This window comes from Amblyomma mixtum, chromosome 2 (assembly GCF_055824585.1).
Source record: "Amblyomma mixtum isolate Tamu chromosome 2, ASM5582458v1, whole genome shotgun sequence".
In the NCBI taxonomy this organism is placed as follows: Eukaryota; Metazoa; Arthropoda; class Arachnida; order Ixodida; family Ixodidae; genus Amblyomma; species Amblyomma mixtum.
Genome location: NC_143013.1, coordinates 316,158,204 through 316,174,133, shown reverse-complemented (window position 1 = coordinate 316,174,133; position 15,930 = coordinate 316,158,204). Strand labels below are relative to the sequence as shown.

Sequence of the window (15,930 nt, the reverse complement as noted above, 5' to 3'; positions counted from 1 at the left end):
TCGTAGGCAGTCGTCTCGTCGAAGTCGGCGCGACTGTCTCTGCCGACGCCGCCGAGCCCATTGTTTCGCTCTGCGGGCGATTTCCGAGCACTGCACCCCAATCCGGATGTGCCGGATGCGCGCACAGCGTAGCAAAGCACTCCCCCGGGACGCGTTTGTGGACATTTGCTTCGTTTAAACAGCGCCACGCACTGGCCATTCACTTTGTCGTCGCCGTTTGTCTACAGCCCATTCCCCTTTTCTCGGCCACTCTCTGCCTGCTCTCCCAGCTCTTGGTTAACAGATTTCTTGTGTGTTTGTGTGTGTCTGGAATTTTATTTTATGTGTTTTTCTTTTTTATCTTGCGCCCGCAGCGTGGTTTGACCAAGAAAGCCGTTCCCGTCCCGTTGGCGCCGCGCGCTCTGTCACCGGAAGTGTTGAAGCAACTGCCACGTCTCGACGGCGCCCAGAAAAACCGAAAAAGAAAGAAAGAAAATAATAGTGATATAAATGGGGCGCTGGCCACTCGAATAAAGTGCTTCGCGCGAAAGTAAGCGCGGGAAAAGCAATGTGGCTTGACACCGAGCTTTGGCTTCGTTTTTCCTTCCATTTGACTTGCCTCGCGGCTTCGCTGGCACTCTTCTCCTTCTGCGCCTTCCCTTTCTTCACTCGCTCCTCGACAGATGTGCGAGCGACCGTACCGGGCCGCCGTGCGCGTAATGCGTGGGAAAACAATAATTCGTCGCTAAGCTACAGGTGTCAAGAAAGGAAAGAATGGCGAATGAATGATGAGACCCTGCAAGTTTCGCGCGACGCGCAGCAAAACTGCTTGTGCGGACGGATTCAGTAAGAAATTTTGCTGGCTACTTACGTGTGATAAATGTTTTAGGGGCTACCTAACAAGCACGGGCTCTGAAACTACCGCGTTTATTAAAGTGAGCAGCTTTTATATTATTCTGTAAGAGCGCGCAACAGCTGAAGTCGCGGCAAGCTTGGACATGGCTCCTGCGCCTACACCGCTCTGCATAATGCAGTGAAAAATGAAAGACAGCAGTTATGATAATATACCTGATAATATAGTGAAGACACGCGTCCTGTTTGTTTCCCTGTGTCCGTGTCTGTTTAGCGCTATGGGGCAAGTGAACCGTCACCAACTCGCCCGAGCTTCCATTCTGCGTTATTTTCTTTACAATTGTCGCACCATCAACCGCCATATTCGGACGGCTGGCTGCAGCAATAAATATCCGCTATGCTGTAGCAGTGCCGACATTTGACATATATTACATATTTTTCTGATTTTTTATTTCGATTCTCTGTCTATAGGTTGGTGTCTAGAAACTAGGTTGCTGAAAACCAAGTGGGCAGGTTTGATGAAGGTCACGTGACCTCTCTCGACCAATCCGCGAATTTCGTGTCATCGGACAACGACGTGGTTTGGGAGTTATTACGACCCTAATGATATCGCATTAAAATTCCTTCCCTGACCAGGACGAATTTTTCTGAGCGGCGAGGATTCTGAGAAAGCTATGTAGATTTCGTTTTGTAGTCGCGTAGCTGTGCTCATGTGGATGCTGATCAGTAATTACTGCCTTTATTGAAATCTACTCCATCCCTGTGAGTCCCGTGAACACATTGGGTTTGGGTAGAGTCAAGTTTGGTTTATTTGCATTAAGTTTTTCTCTGCCTTTGCGAGAATTAAAAAGAAATGCCGTTTACACAGACCGAACGAAGCACGAAGAGAAAACCACTGGCAATGCACCTTTCCCATCTCGTTGTCTACGCCCCCACCTTCCCTCTCTCGCCTTTTCATTCTTTTTTTTTCCATTCCGTGGTTGTGCAGTGTCTGCTGCTTTGTTAGTGTCTATCACCCATATACAAATAGTGTCTCCGCATTGAAAGGAATTCAGTCATCTCTCATCCATCATAAATGTATTTATTGCCGCCTTGCTTCCACTGCTCCCACAGGCGCCCAGCCAAGAGTACCTGGCCGTCACATTCGAGGATGACGTCGGGGACATCCAGCTTCTCGAGTCCATTCCCGCTGTCAAGGGAGTCGTCCTCCGGTGAGTGCGGTGCTCTTTGTCTTGTTGCGCGGCGCCGCAGCATGTCCAGGCAGGGCCACGGAGGTAGCAGTGCAATGACCACGCACTGACTGCTCAGGAGGAGGTGCATGGACACTCAGCTGCTCTGACACGAGATAGCATAATCTCTACCAGTACTGTTCCATTTTTGTTACGCTCCCTCTTCGTCGTTGCTCCAAGCAACGCAATTCCTTCGCTGTATTATGCCCATCTGTGCGGTATACGATAAAATGAAAGTAGAATTCAATAAAAAAAGAATCGTCTAGTTACACCGTCCCTGATCTCGAGCTCCTGGGCCAAGAGGTCGTGCTATTGCCCGTAACTCAGAAATTCAAGTTCGAAGGCTGGCTTTCAAGCTGCATCAGCGCAGCTTTTTGCCTTGCGTCTTCTCTCCTTTGTTGCTCATTCAACCTTGAGTGACTTAATAAGACTTCATTGATTCAAATGAGAAAAAAAACACGCAAGTGAGTTCATGCTGTGCCTAGGACAATGGAGAGGAGATTGCTTGTTTAAGACTGACGCTCAGGAGTACGAATTCATCGCAGCTGAACAGTATCTCCGATTAAATTCCCCGAGTTTCGCAGTTCCTTCTTGCTTGTGCCAAGGGCGCTTTTACAGAAAAAGTGGAGGTAATTGAGAAAAGCGACCTTGTTGGCTGTGGCTCTGGCCGGCTACTCCGGGCGGGTATCTATCGAAAGTGCGAAGTATCGCAGACTGCGTGTTACACGCGTCAAAACTACGGACACTGCGTTCTCTGAGCGCTTTACAATGCATTATAGGAATAATACCTAGAAAGGCTCTTCTTACAAAGCTCTCTTTCCACATCGGTCCTTCGTCACTTTCCCCGAAGGCTTCACCACGCTGCCTATAGCTTGGAGCGTTTAAGGCTGTTAGCGTTTTCTTGTGGAACGTTTAGTTTGCGCTGCGCTTTAACTTCTGTGTTTCCAGCTTCTCAAGCAAAAAAAAAAATGCAATGTATTGTTTCCTGTTTTATTCCTCTTTCTGGCATACCGGATAAGTGTTAAAGTAGTTCCGCTCTTTTTATGTCGCGAGGGCCGTCCGCTGTGTCGTTGTCGTCTTTTAGTGCGGAAGCATTAGTTCACGAGGTCTGACCGGCTCACCGAGTTTGTGTGAAGCTTGACCTTGAAGGTAACCTTGGCAGAACCTAGCATAGCAACAGTCCACGTAGAAGTAGAATAGATATTGCCGCGACTGGGTTTCGAACCCGCGGCGACGAGAACAGATCAGCTTCGCTGGCCACTGCAGGAGGCACTATGCTTTCGCCGCAGCCGATCATCCATCGCGTTAGGCGCACTCTCGCGCTGTGCATTGCACATCATCGTCTTCATCAACTTCAACAACTTCCATCTGCGACGCGAACAGGTATGAGATCACCTTACACTTGACCTGAGTCGAATATCGTCGCCAGAACTGCTGGCGGACCAGCAAAGCGAAACCATGAGCCAACCAGGCTAAACGCATCCTTTCGCACGTCTCCTCGGTTTATCTAAGTTAAAACCCTATCACTTTTTTTTATTCAATTTCATGAGCCTCCCATATCAACCCTTTTCATTTGTTGTTGTTGCCATTCAACGGAACCATAAAATGGCGCCGTCGATTGGGAAATTTGCCATGGGTAGGGGGACGAGGGTCAAGGGCGTCAGTCGCATTCGGCGGACTCGCCCGCGTTTCTATATTTCTTTCGAGGAAAAATTGTTGGTTCCTGGCGTATGGCTTACATGATCGTAACGCAACCTTACGACTCGCAATTTCCTCGCGCATGCGGAGCCGCTGCGCGTATAGTATAGTTCGCCGAGTGTGTAGTTCGCCAGGGCGCATTTGGGCTAAGTAGAGGCGCCTTGTTTCGACACCGCCGGCGTGATATAGTTCATCGTGCCGCGGGGTCATTATCGGCGCCTCCCTCGTACCACGTGACCATTTTTACCCAAGGGGTGCTTTTAAAGTTTGCTGCAACGCAGCTGCTTCTTAGAAGTGAAGCAAACTTAAAGGACTCTCCTACACACGGCGTCTCGCCCACGGCGCAGAGCCGCTTCGTCTTGCGCTAAAACGCGCGCTCGCTTCTTCCTAATGACGGAGCAACGACCGCGTCTCGTCGCGGAACATCGTGTTTCGTTCCACGGTTTTGGCGCGCGAGTGTCGCTCGGGCGACGACGAGATCATTACTGCGTGTGCGGTGTCAAGACTCTCCCGAGGGAAGGGCCGGCGCGAGGCCATTTAATCGCGGCCTGACCCGTTTTAGCGGCGACGGCAGCGAGAGTGGCTGAGCATTTCACGCACGCCGGGAGGAGAAATCAGCGGGGAACCGGCACTTTGGCGCGAGAGCGATAGCCTCGTTACACCAGTGACAGCTCTTGGATGTCGAGGTTGAAGAAAGTTGGAGAGAAGCGACCTTTTTCTTCTGACCTGGGGTCATTACTCAGGGCTTTGTACGCCGGAGGTCGAAGTGCGAAATGACCTCATGCTTTGACCGTACACCTCTTAATTCTGCAAGGACCCGGCCTCTTACTGATGCTTGCCGCCGGCTGAATTAGTAGCCGTGTGCGCGTTCTTGGGAATAAATTCGTCGTTTACATCATCAGCGGCGCGAAAGAAGAAACCCGCATGCTGTAACATTGTTGTTTGTTTTTACTCTCTCAGTAAACGCTGTTGAAGGCCAAAACTTCGGCAGCACACACTTGGGGATATATTGCAAAGCAATCAGCTAGTGACAGAGATATCGTTGCTCATATATACGCGCGTACAGTTCCGCACACTTCATGAAATGCAGCAGTTCTATGCTAGGGACTGTAAAATTTACGCATTTGGGCAGGAGTTTGTGAAGAAAACTCTAAGAAGCTTTTTCTGCACTGCAGACAACGCTTGAACTTTGGCAAAAAGCAAAAAATACGTGAGCGCCACTCATATGCGGCGTTATGTCAATTTGCGTTCACCTCTGGCGCAAATCGTACAAAGCTCAAGGTTGATATTGCGCTTAGTCGTGTAAGAGTCGTACAGTACCTAACTGCCAGTCAATGCATTGAATGTCAACAGCGGAACTCGTAGGGAACCGAATCTGAAGCACGCGAGAAGCCGGGCCGTATCAAATACAAAAACTTTGAGTGCGTCTGACCGCACCAGAGGATAAAATCAACACCGCAGGTCTTTGGGAATATATGATTTCAAATACTGTTATTTTTCTGGGTAAAAATAGTGCGTACTTAGCAGAATATGTGCTTGCATCAGTGTCACGGAGCCGCCGCGGTGGCTCAGCGGTTATGGTGCTCGGCTGCTGACCCGAAAGACGCGGGTTCGATCCCGGCCGCGGCGGCTGGAATTTCTTTGGAGGAGAAATTCTAGAGGCCCGTGTACTGTGCGATGTCAGTGCACGTTAAAGAACCCCAGGTGGTCGAAATTTCCGGAGCCCTTCACTACGGCGTCTCTCATAGCCTCAGTCGCTTTGGGACGTTAAACCCCATAAACCAAACCAAACCAGTGTCACGGAATATTGCATTGAGTATAGCAGTAGTTATCCTCCATTTGCAACGAATCATTGTTTATGGGACGCTGAGGACAACGCTGTCCGCTAATTGTTCTGAATAAAAATCACTTCTCTGACTCCTCCTGGTTATGATGACGCTGGTCCGGCAGCAGTAGAGGTGTGCTTAAATGTTGAAATTTATTGAAAAAGATTTGCGATGTTTTAGAATAATGTACAAGCAATCAACTCATATTTATCATCATAAAAATTAAGTGTACTGCGTTTGCGGGGAGCTGAATGAATATATGTTACGACCTCTTGTGGTCTTCGACTGAATACGGTTGTTCAACATCCCCGTGTACAAGTGGAAATGCCGTGCTGATAACTTTCAGCTCAAAGCTAGCCTGCGGCCATTCCGCTTTATTAAAAGTTCCTGAACGATTTACTTTCCCAGTTTGTGTTCTTTCTTGCAGTCATCTCTGTTCTCTCTATTTATCTTTCGTTTTTTTTTTTTTTTGTAGCCCGTATAAAACCTGCCTGCTTCTCCGTGTGCGGGAACGTACTCCCCGTATTATTGCATTCTCTGTTATTTCATTAGAATTCGCTATCGTTTATTGGACTTGCGCTACCTAAGCATGGCCTATTTCTTTGTTGAAGTTAGCGATGAAATGGGCAATTGGCTGATTGTCTTTTAACTACCGTCCCGTTGTAGTGTTTATGGTCAGAGTTGAAAGCAATGGATAGCCTGCACTCGGAACGACACAACAAGATAAAGGTGGAGCGCAATTTTTACCGCCTTCGAAGAAGAGTTCTTGGTGGAAGCTTCTTGTTTCGAAATCCCCGGGCTTTTATTCACTGCGCTTTTTTTCTCATTCTTAATGAAATCGAATACTTTTTTCAATTCATTTATGATTTGACCTCTTAGAAGCGTTGGCTCTTTGTAGTCCTTTAAGTAGGCAACACCTGTCGTATTTTTTACGCATTTCATTACTGAGGGCTATGCTAGCCGCAATGCATGCCAGCCCAGACAGTTCTGTGCACGTGCTTGACAAGAACAAACGGCAAGCAAGCGCCTTTTCTTTAAACGTGGCCGTTTTAGGTGAACTGACTCTCGGAACCCTGCGAACAAAGGCAGCGCCAGAGAATAGAGCAAAGCCTACTTCCCTCTCCGCTGAGATGAAGATAATAAGGGCTTAGCGATCACAATGCCCTTGCATTGGCTGAACGCACCCCGAGTGTAGTGTTGCACTACACAAACGCAACGGCGGCATCATGCAGAACGAGAGCGGCCAGCCTTGCGCAGGCAAACGATACGTAGAGGTATTTTGCCTATTTGCTTTTTACTCTTCCTGGCATTTATCGAAACCACTTGGCTCCTTTCGAGTTATCTTGACTGTGCTTTCGGCGCAGAGCTGCTTGCGTGCCTTAAATATTGTTCGCCTGAGCTGATACTCTTGATATCTTTGTCCAGAACTGTGTATCCGCTTCTAACGCTAGACTATACTCATCAGTTGACTGGACTTGTGACAGCGAAGGCCGGCTTAGGCGATTGTTCTCACTGTTCATTGCCCGATCCACATGTCCGAAGCGCAGGTTTGCGCATGGACAGAGCGATCGCTGGGAGTATGAAGGCATGCGCAACCAGATTGATTAATGGGAAAACCATAAACCCACTCGAATCGAGGTTACTATAAAGCATAGCCACATTTGCCAGAATGAAAATGTTTCGCCGTGTGCGGAATTTATGGAGGCTGTGTCGCGCTGCCGTTCAGCGCCATGTTGCGAGTTCGATACCCGACCACGGCGGCCGCTCTTCGATTACGGGGAACTGAGCAGGGTGAAAAATAAAAGAACACGTGGTCTTAAATAATTAAATTATTAGTGCGCCTGGCAGAAACACGGTGTGCTAACAGCAATTAGTGTTTCACCGTCGTCTCTCACAGGTCAATTACAGCGCAGTTTTCATACTATTTTTCATTTAATTCGGAGGCGAGAAGCAAGAGAAGGCATGGCGATTCGAAGTAGCCACTCCGCCTTCATTTCTCTCTTTGACCCCGACGCCGCTTTACAGCAAGCTCGATGACGCAACTCGAGATCGTTAATAGAGAGCGGCACACACGCCGGGAGCCAGGAGGGGTGGAGGGAGGGTAATCGGCGCCAGCAGATGTCGAAAGCAACGGCGCCTCCGCTGAAGACAAAGGCAAAATGGCTTCGTCGTCGAGCGTGTACACCTCCTTCTATACGGAACAGATTTCCCAGAAAATGGAGCGCTTCCATGGGCGGGGACCCACGTCCACCATCTCCTTTCTGTCTCTCTTTTTCTTCATCGCAAAGCGTCGTTTGCTATAAGGAACCAAAAAGATTGAATAATAGAAAGCGTGAGTCGCGCACGAGGCGCATGCGCATACGTCGCCCGCCATCCACCCGATCCACACGGAGCAAAACGTCCGGGCCATAACTGGAGCTAGCACACTGCCTCGTCTCCCGCTTGAGTTATAGGTGTCGCCTTTCCTCGCGCTGAGCGGTCACTCGAGGAGGACGATGGCTGCAAGAAAACGTTGAGCGGCGCCGCCGATTTGCTCACTCTTTAGCTGTTTTATTTTAAGCCGGGCAGAGTGACAACGCGCGAAGAAGACACAGACTGCTCGATTTTGGGCCGTATCTAGATATACCGTGCGCGCACACTTTCGTGGACGCTTCTCCCACTTTTAGTCCTGGGCTCGGCATCTCCTTCCTTTCCAGAGAGTGTTTGCGCTTCGTCTTTCCCGAGTACCCGTGGGCATCGCTGTGGACGTCGCCGCCAAAGTGCGTTTTCATTCGGCGTGAAGCGACAGCGTCGCGACAGAGATTTCGCCGCCGCCGTTCGACAAAGCTTGCGAAGCAAGACGTCGGCTATGCTCTTGCCACCGCGTTGTACGCTGCATTTACCGCTCGAGGTGCTGCGAGTGTCGATAAACTTGTTATCAGGGGCTTTGGTTTTGTGCAGCTCGCGCCGTTTCCTCTGGGTTGAGCTAGGTTGAGTAAGCCTCCTTTGTTTATGTATTTATTTTGTGGGAACCCAGTCAAAAAAGCACAACAGAAGATACAGAACTAGAAAATACCAACAGAAATTATGTTTGTAGTAACAACAGGATTTTCTATAGTGTTGTGCTGTCCCTTGTCGTAGCTATACAACTTAAAAGAAAAATACTACAATACTGCAGAAAAATCTGTAGTTACGACAAAACTACGAGACATTTTATCTTATTTTGGGCACGATTTTGGCGGTTTTTTGTTCCAATAAGCCTTCTTGTCGCTTCGTGCGATGATCCGCGCGGAGTTATTGCAGCCTGCGCAGGAGCGTATGCGCTTCTCTTTAAGGCAGCTTCTTGTTTACTCTTGCTAAAACGCGCTTAGCGAATAAAGCCCCTTGGTTTGAATGCTGTATCCGCGTCATGGCCTCGCTGGCGCCTCGTCCTCGCAAATACCTTCACTCAGCGAGTAGCTTGCGCTATACGAATACAAACGTGATAGGGCTACGAAAAAAAAAATGGCACTCTTGTCGTTTACTTTTGTTTTCCAAAGCCGGTGTTTCGTAGTCGACGTTAAACATTCTTGGTGAATGAGTTATGTTTGAAACCGATATCTTCACACGACACTTTCCCCAGGACCAATGGCGTCGAAAGCCCCCGCGTTGCTGTCCGGAGAAAGCACGCGAATCTTTTCTCGCGTACGACCACTGGAAATATGCGCTTATTCGTCGCATAGCGTCCTTTTTGGGCGTCTGGAAGCACTTTCCCAGGGGTTCCGGGCCGTGCGCGGAGTGGCGTGCGGCGGCCCTCACCGTTACGCACATATAGCGGGACCGCATTGCAAACACAAAAAGCGATAGCCCTTGATTACGGAGGCAATCGCACGACACCGCGGGCCTCACTGGAACGGCGGTATTTTAATTGCTGGCAGCGTTCGCTGCGAGCCCTAAAGTTAATTACGCAACACGTGCGCGCCATCTGCGCGAATCCCGCGGGCTTTTAAACGAAGTTTGTTCGATGGAAGCTTTTCGCGCGAAACAATGGCGCGCTTGGAGCCCCGGAGAATGCAGTTGCGCTTCTGCGTCGCCATGTAAAAGAGGCCTGTCTTCGATGGTTATTTGGAGGCCACATCGATGCGCTGGTGTCCCCGCATTACCTCTAAATTGGGAGCACAGCGTGGTAGGGGAGAAGGTGGCACAATGGGGCGCACACTGCTTTTAAGCAATTATAGAACCGATGTCCTTGAACACTATTGCGCCTTGCCGCCTTCGACGAAGTACCTTAAGTACCTTATAGGGGTCGCGTGTCCACTATAAGCGGAAATGCACTCACTTGGCCTAGCCACAAACGGTGTATTTCGAGTGACTGCTGGTCGTCATGACAATAATATCATCACCGCGTTCAAAAAATAGTTCGATGTTTCTGCCGACAACGGTATATGTCTGCCAGGTGGAGGAAAACGAAATGAAAACACTATATTTTCGGTTATGTTTACACATTTTTTTTTTAGTGCAAACAACCTTGAGATATTAGAGATGTTAGATGATTCATTCCCACATTCCTTCTTGTTGATTTGTACATTTTCACAGCTTACTCTGAACTGTTGAGTGAAAATTTTCTCTTTGTTTTGTTTGGCTGAAGTTTAGGTGATCTTTCTGTCCGGTAGTCTTTTTCTTGAATGAAAACTGCAATCCTGAAGTCCAAAGAATTAGGTACTGTCACTGGACATGTAATAAACTGTTTCCTACTCATTACGGTACCGGGTGTTTCACTTAATATGTTCTGCATTTTTAGAAAATCGGCTTTTTTTTCATCGGCATAGCCTTGTCAGCGGCGTAGCACCGAGAGTAAATGTGTTTTGTAAACTCTTAAAACTAATATAGATATTACTCACAGTCGGCTACATTGCTGTAAATAAATAAGGAGACTAACAGTAATAGTTGAAAAGTTAGCTATGCAGTATTAGTTAACCCGTCTACTAGTTAGTGCTTCTTAGCAGTATTATGACGCGCTACATCGCTGACAATGCTATACCGAAAAAACGCTCTTCTATCTCAAAAAGCCTATTTTTAAAAATTGCAGCACATATGATGTGAAGCACCCGGTAGGATGGGTAGCCGATGGCGCTGTTGACACCACTGAGGACACCGACAAGTCTGGGCGTTTTACTTGTCATTTATAGGGCCAAACATCTATTCCTCCTTCGTGATTTTATTTTAACGTGAAATTCACTACCAATTTAAAGAAAACACTAAACAAAGCGAATGGTTTCTAACCAGAGTGAAGGTAACTTTGTTTTCTTTTTGCCTTCTCATCAGAGAGACCGCCTACTCGTAACGGTCTCCCCTGAAATCGCTCGTCTTCAGGCGTCAGACCGGTACTTTCCGCACCCATATTGAAACCTTCGTTTGGAAGTTCCCCGGCAGGTTTGTTCAAAGACAGGCGTGCTACATGCCAGCGCGAGGTAAAACCGCCCTAGTGCTGATTTACTCACTGTCAGATCCTCACTACGAAGCCCCTCTGCGAGCCCTGTTTACGCAGGCACGCCTCACATGCTAATGCCACGGCAAACTGTCAAAGGGGTGCTTTCCTAGCTACCGCGGTCCGCAGCTCTCGGCGCTGAGAGAACGCCGCTGCGCTCTTTTTCTCGAGGCCATTTCCCCGCAGGGCCTCTCTCGTTCCTTCCTTCGTTCTCCCTCCTTCGTTTTCCGTTTTCTTTTCTTTGTCTCGCTTTCGTTTCCTTACTTCCCCAGATTTTAATTTACGTCCGTGCCCGCAGAATACTAAGCGAGCTAGAGGAAGTCCTCCGATCGGTCTATTTACTCACGGTACGCGAAGGCTTCTAGAAGCGAGCTTCCGAGGAACTGACTTTCGAAAACTCGCGGCGATCTTACTTATCTTCTCACTCGCTTCCCAGCTCTCTCTCGCTCCGTTTGACTCCTCTCAGCATAAACAAGATCACCGGCCGAGGCGCATCCCGAGCGCCTGGTGGTAAGGCGCGGGAGTGGGAAAATGGGGATTGGTAAAGCGTGTGCATCTTTTAGAAGGCCGACACGAAACGGTACTTCGCGGGCGGCCGGTGAGAAGATCGAGAGCAAGTTCTCTAATTAGCCGCTCGATAGCGCTCCCACCCCCCAGTTGCGCACTGCTGGACCGAGCAGCCTCAACCGTAGCACACTGCCGTGCTTGCAGCAGCTTTCAGCTTGCGCGCGGCTGGCTGCTGGTGCCACGCGTTAGCGCACTCTTAGAAAAAAGGGTGTGAGAAAGGGGTAAAAAGGGCATAGCATAGACTTTTACACCCTTTAGAGGGCCCTAGGAATAACTTTACACCCGTTAAAAACACGCTCCCGATCACTTACCCCCTTTTAGAAAACTTGCACCCTACTTACACTCTCTACCAGTGTTGATAACTACGCGTCCGTTCATGCCCCTAAAACAGCGGGAAGGCTATAGTTTGCTCGTGTGCCACGACGGGGCGCTCGTGCAGCATTTTGTGCGGAGTGCGTCTTCATAGAGTTGTCGTTTGTGTTCCTCGTTCTCCTGTCTTGTCCCATTCGTGCTTTTCTGCAATGAACCAACTAGGCCACAAGAACGTTCTACTTCATAGAGGGACGGCGAAGAACGTATATAATGGTCGATTTTTATTGTGTGGCAAATACATCAAGTAAAAAGATTAAGCTGAGCAGTCTATGCTGAAAACGGAATGCAAATCCTTAGAGCTCTTTTTCTTATAGGCTATTTCTAGTACGACAAAAAATATTCGATGCTTTAATATGACATGATGCGACGATAAACTCCTACGTTCACGTTCTATGCGCATTTAATCTGTGTCCATTATCAAGAAAATGCAATATTTACATCTCGCGCTCAGCTGCACGTAACAACAAGATCGGCGGGTCTTGATTTAGTGTGATAATTACACTTACATCATAAGCTCACGTTTGTCTGTAGGACATTCGTGGTTTACGTATTGCATCAGTCGATGTTGCGAGTGCTTAAATAACCTAAACGCAGTTTGCACTTGACAACTTTGCTGTTAGGAGGACGGGGGCGGGGGTGAGCCTACGGTAATATTTTACATACGAACAGAAGAAAAACATGATTTTTGGGAAGCAAGTTGAGTCCTCGGCCACTTTATCCTCCTCCCTAGCAGTGCAAGTTTTTTATTTATTTCTCCACTAAATCTGAAAAGTTCTTTCGAATACTATGCGCCAGGAGAAAAACAGACAGCAGAAATACTGCTTGTCATTAATTATTGTGTGATCAATGAATGAATGCTCAAACTTTGTTACATGCCATATTTCTCATGGCACACTCGCAAACAAATTTCTGTAGAAAGGGCTGTGTACGAAAGAGGGAAAGGAAGGCGCCTTCGGCCACGTATGACTGCAGCAAGTAGTCCGAATAGTTTTTTGTCGCGAGTCCTCTACTCCGCATTTATAAACGACCAAAGGGGGCAAGAGCGCTTCGCTCGAAAACCGATGAAGCTCGCGGAAGGGCGCGCATTCGTCACTTAACCTGGTTTCCGTGTCTGCTGAATATATCATGATAAGAGCCTTCTGCATGGGCGTGGCTCGCTGTCCAATGCAGTAGTTCCCTCGAAGTCAATGTTGTGGTCACAAGCCTCACTCACAGTGTCCGCCACTGCGCTTCGTTGCCTGTTCATTTGTTTGACATCGTTTTGTTCAGCGAAGTTTTTGGTCTCGCCATGACTGTAATCTCGCCGATGTACGATGCCGATCGCGCCGCCGCAGAAGGCTCTTACTTGAGTCATCAGACACACGCGGCGCAATGTAAACCACTCCCAAGAAACTCTTCCCCCCTATTACATCCGCGGTTTACGTTCAGTGACCCGGCGGATGACTAGCAGAATGCTTAAAAATGCAAGCTACAACTCGCCCACAGTCGCACGTGGTGAAAAAACCGAGTAGGTTCCGAAACGTGTTTTTTTTTTAATTTTTTGGTTGGCGTTCTCTCCAATCAATTATATTTCAGTTGGAACCATTTTAATTGTAATCGGTTTGCTATTTTCTGTAAGGTGTACAAGAATGATTTATAACCGAGCTGTGTCAGCTGTGTCCTCATTTTCTGAGTAAGGAATGCGGTTTGTATCACTGTTCATAGTTTTCCTATGTACGAAAGAGGTGGGGGAAAAGGGTAAAAAAAATATTTTTGGTATTCATCTGTCTTTCCTCGGCTGTTCTGGGGGGAAACGGTAGAGGTGAAATACCAAGAAAGCAGACACGAGGGACACGCGGAAACCGGTTCAGAGAAGGAAAAGAAGAGAAGAAGCAAGAATCTGCCTGCAGGAGGAGGAAATAGTGAAGGGCATGAAGAAAGGTTGCAAGGGACACGTGGGTTCGCTCATTTGTCCTTCCGCGAATAGAGCGCGACCCGTCATTGTACTGCGTGTTACTGGCAGCTGCTGCCAGATGTGGTTTGGACTTGGCGCCTCTGGACCGTGCTTCTCATGTTGTCTGCTATGCGAACTCTGTGGTGTGCAGTCGCCGAAGGAATAACGCGTTTCGATAGCCTGCCAACAGGCTTACTTCGCGACGACGTCATCAATCCTGGTAAGTACTGTCGAACGTTTATCTGCTTGTATTCTGTAGAAGGGTGAGGAATTACTTATGCTCATGTACACTTTCACTAAAATAATTCAATTTCGTCACCGTTTTCCCATGCATCTTAGTATAAATATTTGCAGACTAATCGTAATGGTGAAAATTGCACAGTGCAAACCTTATATCTCCAGCAATAAGTTTTGGACGCTCAGCTTTTACATGTTTTCGACGCAGTCGCCTTTCATGAGCTATTGACGGCGGATGTATGTTAATGTAAAATGCACGCAACTTCCAGCATGAGTGAAGCTATTAGGCCATTTAAGCTTCAGAGGTTGAGTCCTACTTTCATTTATGAACCTTGATTATTTCTCTGAATGGTTGAAATTAAAAAGAAAATAATTGAACTGGAGACAAACACTTTTTTATTATGCGGCTCAGAGCCATTTGGCAATCTTTGTTCCAGACGCACGCGGTTCGGGTGGTCACCGTGATATGTGAGACACTTACTGCGTCATTCATTTCCTTTCCTCAAAACCAATTTTCAGTTCTTTCTCCAAGTCGCTATAGCCGTGCTCAAGCTTCACCCGCAAACATTTTTCTGTCGCTATATCACGTCAATAAACCCTCACAACAGTTCACAACTTGCAAAATTGCCGCTGACTTAGAAGATATTTTTTAACACAGCAGATTTTTTCTCCAGACTGCATTATCACTTCCTGCTCGGCCCACAAAAGGGGAAATGCGTCAGTCGATCCCGAAATAGATTAGGGGCTTCTCCCACCTTCCTTTTCTAGAAAGAATGCGAGACTGTTCTCTGTGAACGAGTGCTTTTGGTCAGAAACCATCCTTCTTGAGGAGCTGACTGATATAATTTTGCAAGTTGTTGCAGAAAGAAACGCAAGATCTCAGTGCGCATGCGCTTTTGTGGAGGCTCTGTGGAGGCTTTGCTTTCGCTTTATTTTGTTTTTAGGTTTCCGTGAATAAATAGTTTCATTCGCAGATGATACATCCGCAAAATAAGGCCGCCGAAATAAAAATACGGGCGGACTGTTTGCTTCTACGGATTACTACGTATTACTCCGCCGATGGCAGAGCGGCAAGCCGCCACGGGACTGGGTGAAAGGCACTCCACGCGTTGGTCGACTCCGCCCACCACAAGCCGCCGCGGTGGCTCAGTGGCTATGGTGCTCGGCTGCTGACCCAAAAGACGCGGGTTCGATCCCGGCCGCGGCGGCTAGAATTTCTTTGGAGGAGAAATTCTAGAGGCCCGTGTACTGTGCGATGTCAGTGCACGTTAAAGAACCCCAGGTGGTCGAAATTTCCGGAGCCCTCCACTACGGCGTCTCTCATAGCCTTAGTCGCTTTGGGACGTTAAACCCCATAAACCAAACCAAACCAGACTCCGCCCACCGTACGGGGGAGAATTAAAAAAGAAAGCGGGAGCCGGACGTTAATTCGATTTAATTATGGAAATCGGCCACAAAGGGCAATAAATCGAAGTTTCTTAGAATGCTCGGAACGTGTAGATTGAGTTCCCGTGGCAAAAAGACGAGTTCAGATTCCTCTTCACTGCAACTTTAAATATGTGTACTTACCGGCATATTTCAACGATCTTTTTTTTTCTCACACAGGTGCGCTTGGAGAATGGATGCCATCACGACGTTGACAGAACACTGCTGAGAATTATTTTGTTATTTTAAACTCAATACGAAATAAACCCTGTCGTGCGTACTGGTGTACTGTCACTGGAGTGCAAAACTGCCCTGTGATGTGCTGCACGGCACGCCACAAATTTATCGCACTAACACAAACATAAC

General features: G+C 48.0%; 1 protein-coding gene across 1 annotated transcript in view; it reads left to right on the top strand.

Annotated features, from left to right (window-relative positions):
• Window positions 1-15,930, top strand: part of LOC149365066 (uncharacterized) — a 618,748-nt gene that overhangs the window by 471,135 nt on the left and 131,683 nt on the right. Inside the window, exon 8 of the mRNA XM_089568779.1 lies at window positions 1,945-2,042. Coding sequence (XP_089424905.1) covers window positions 1,945-2,042 — 98 coding nt within the window. The remainder of the gene's footprint in view (window positions 1-1,944; window positions 2,043-15,930) is intronic.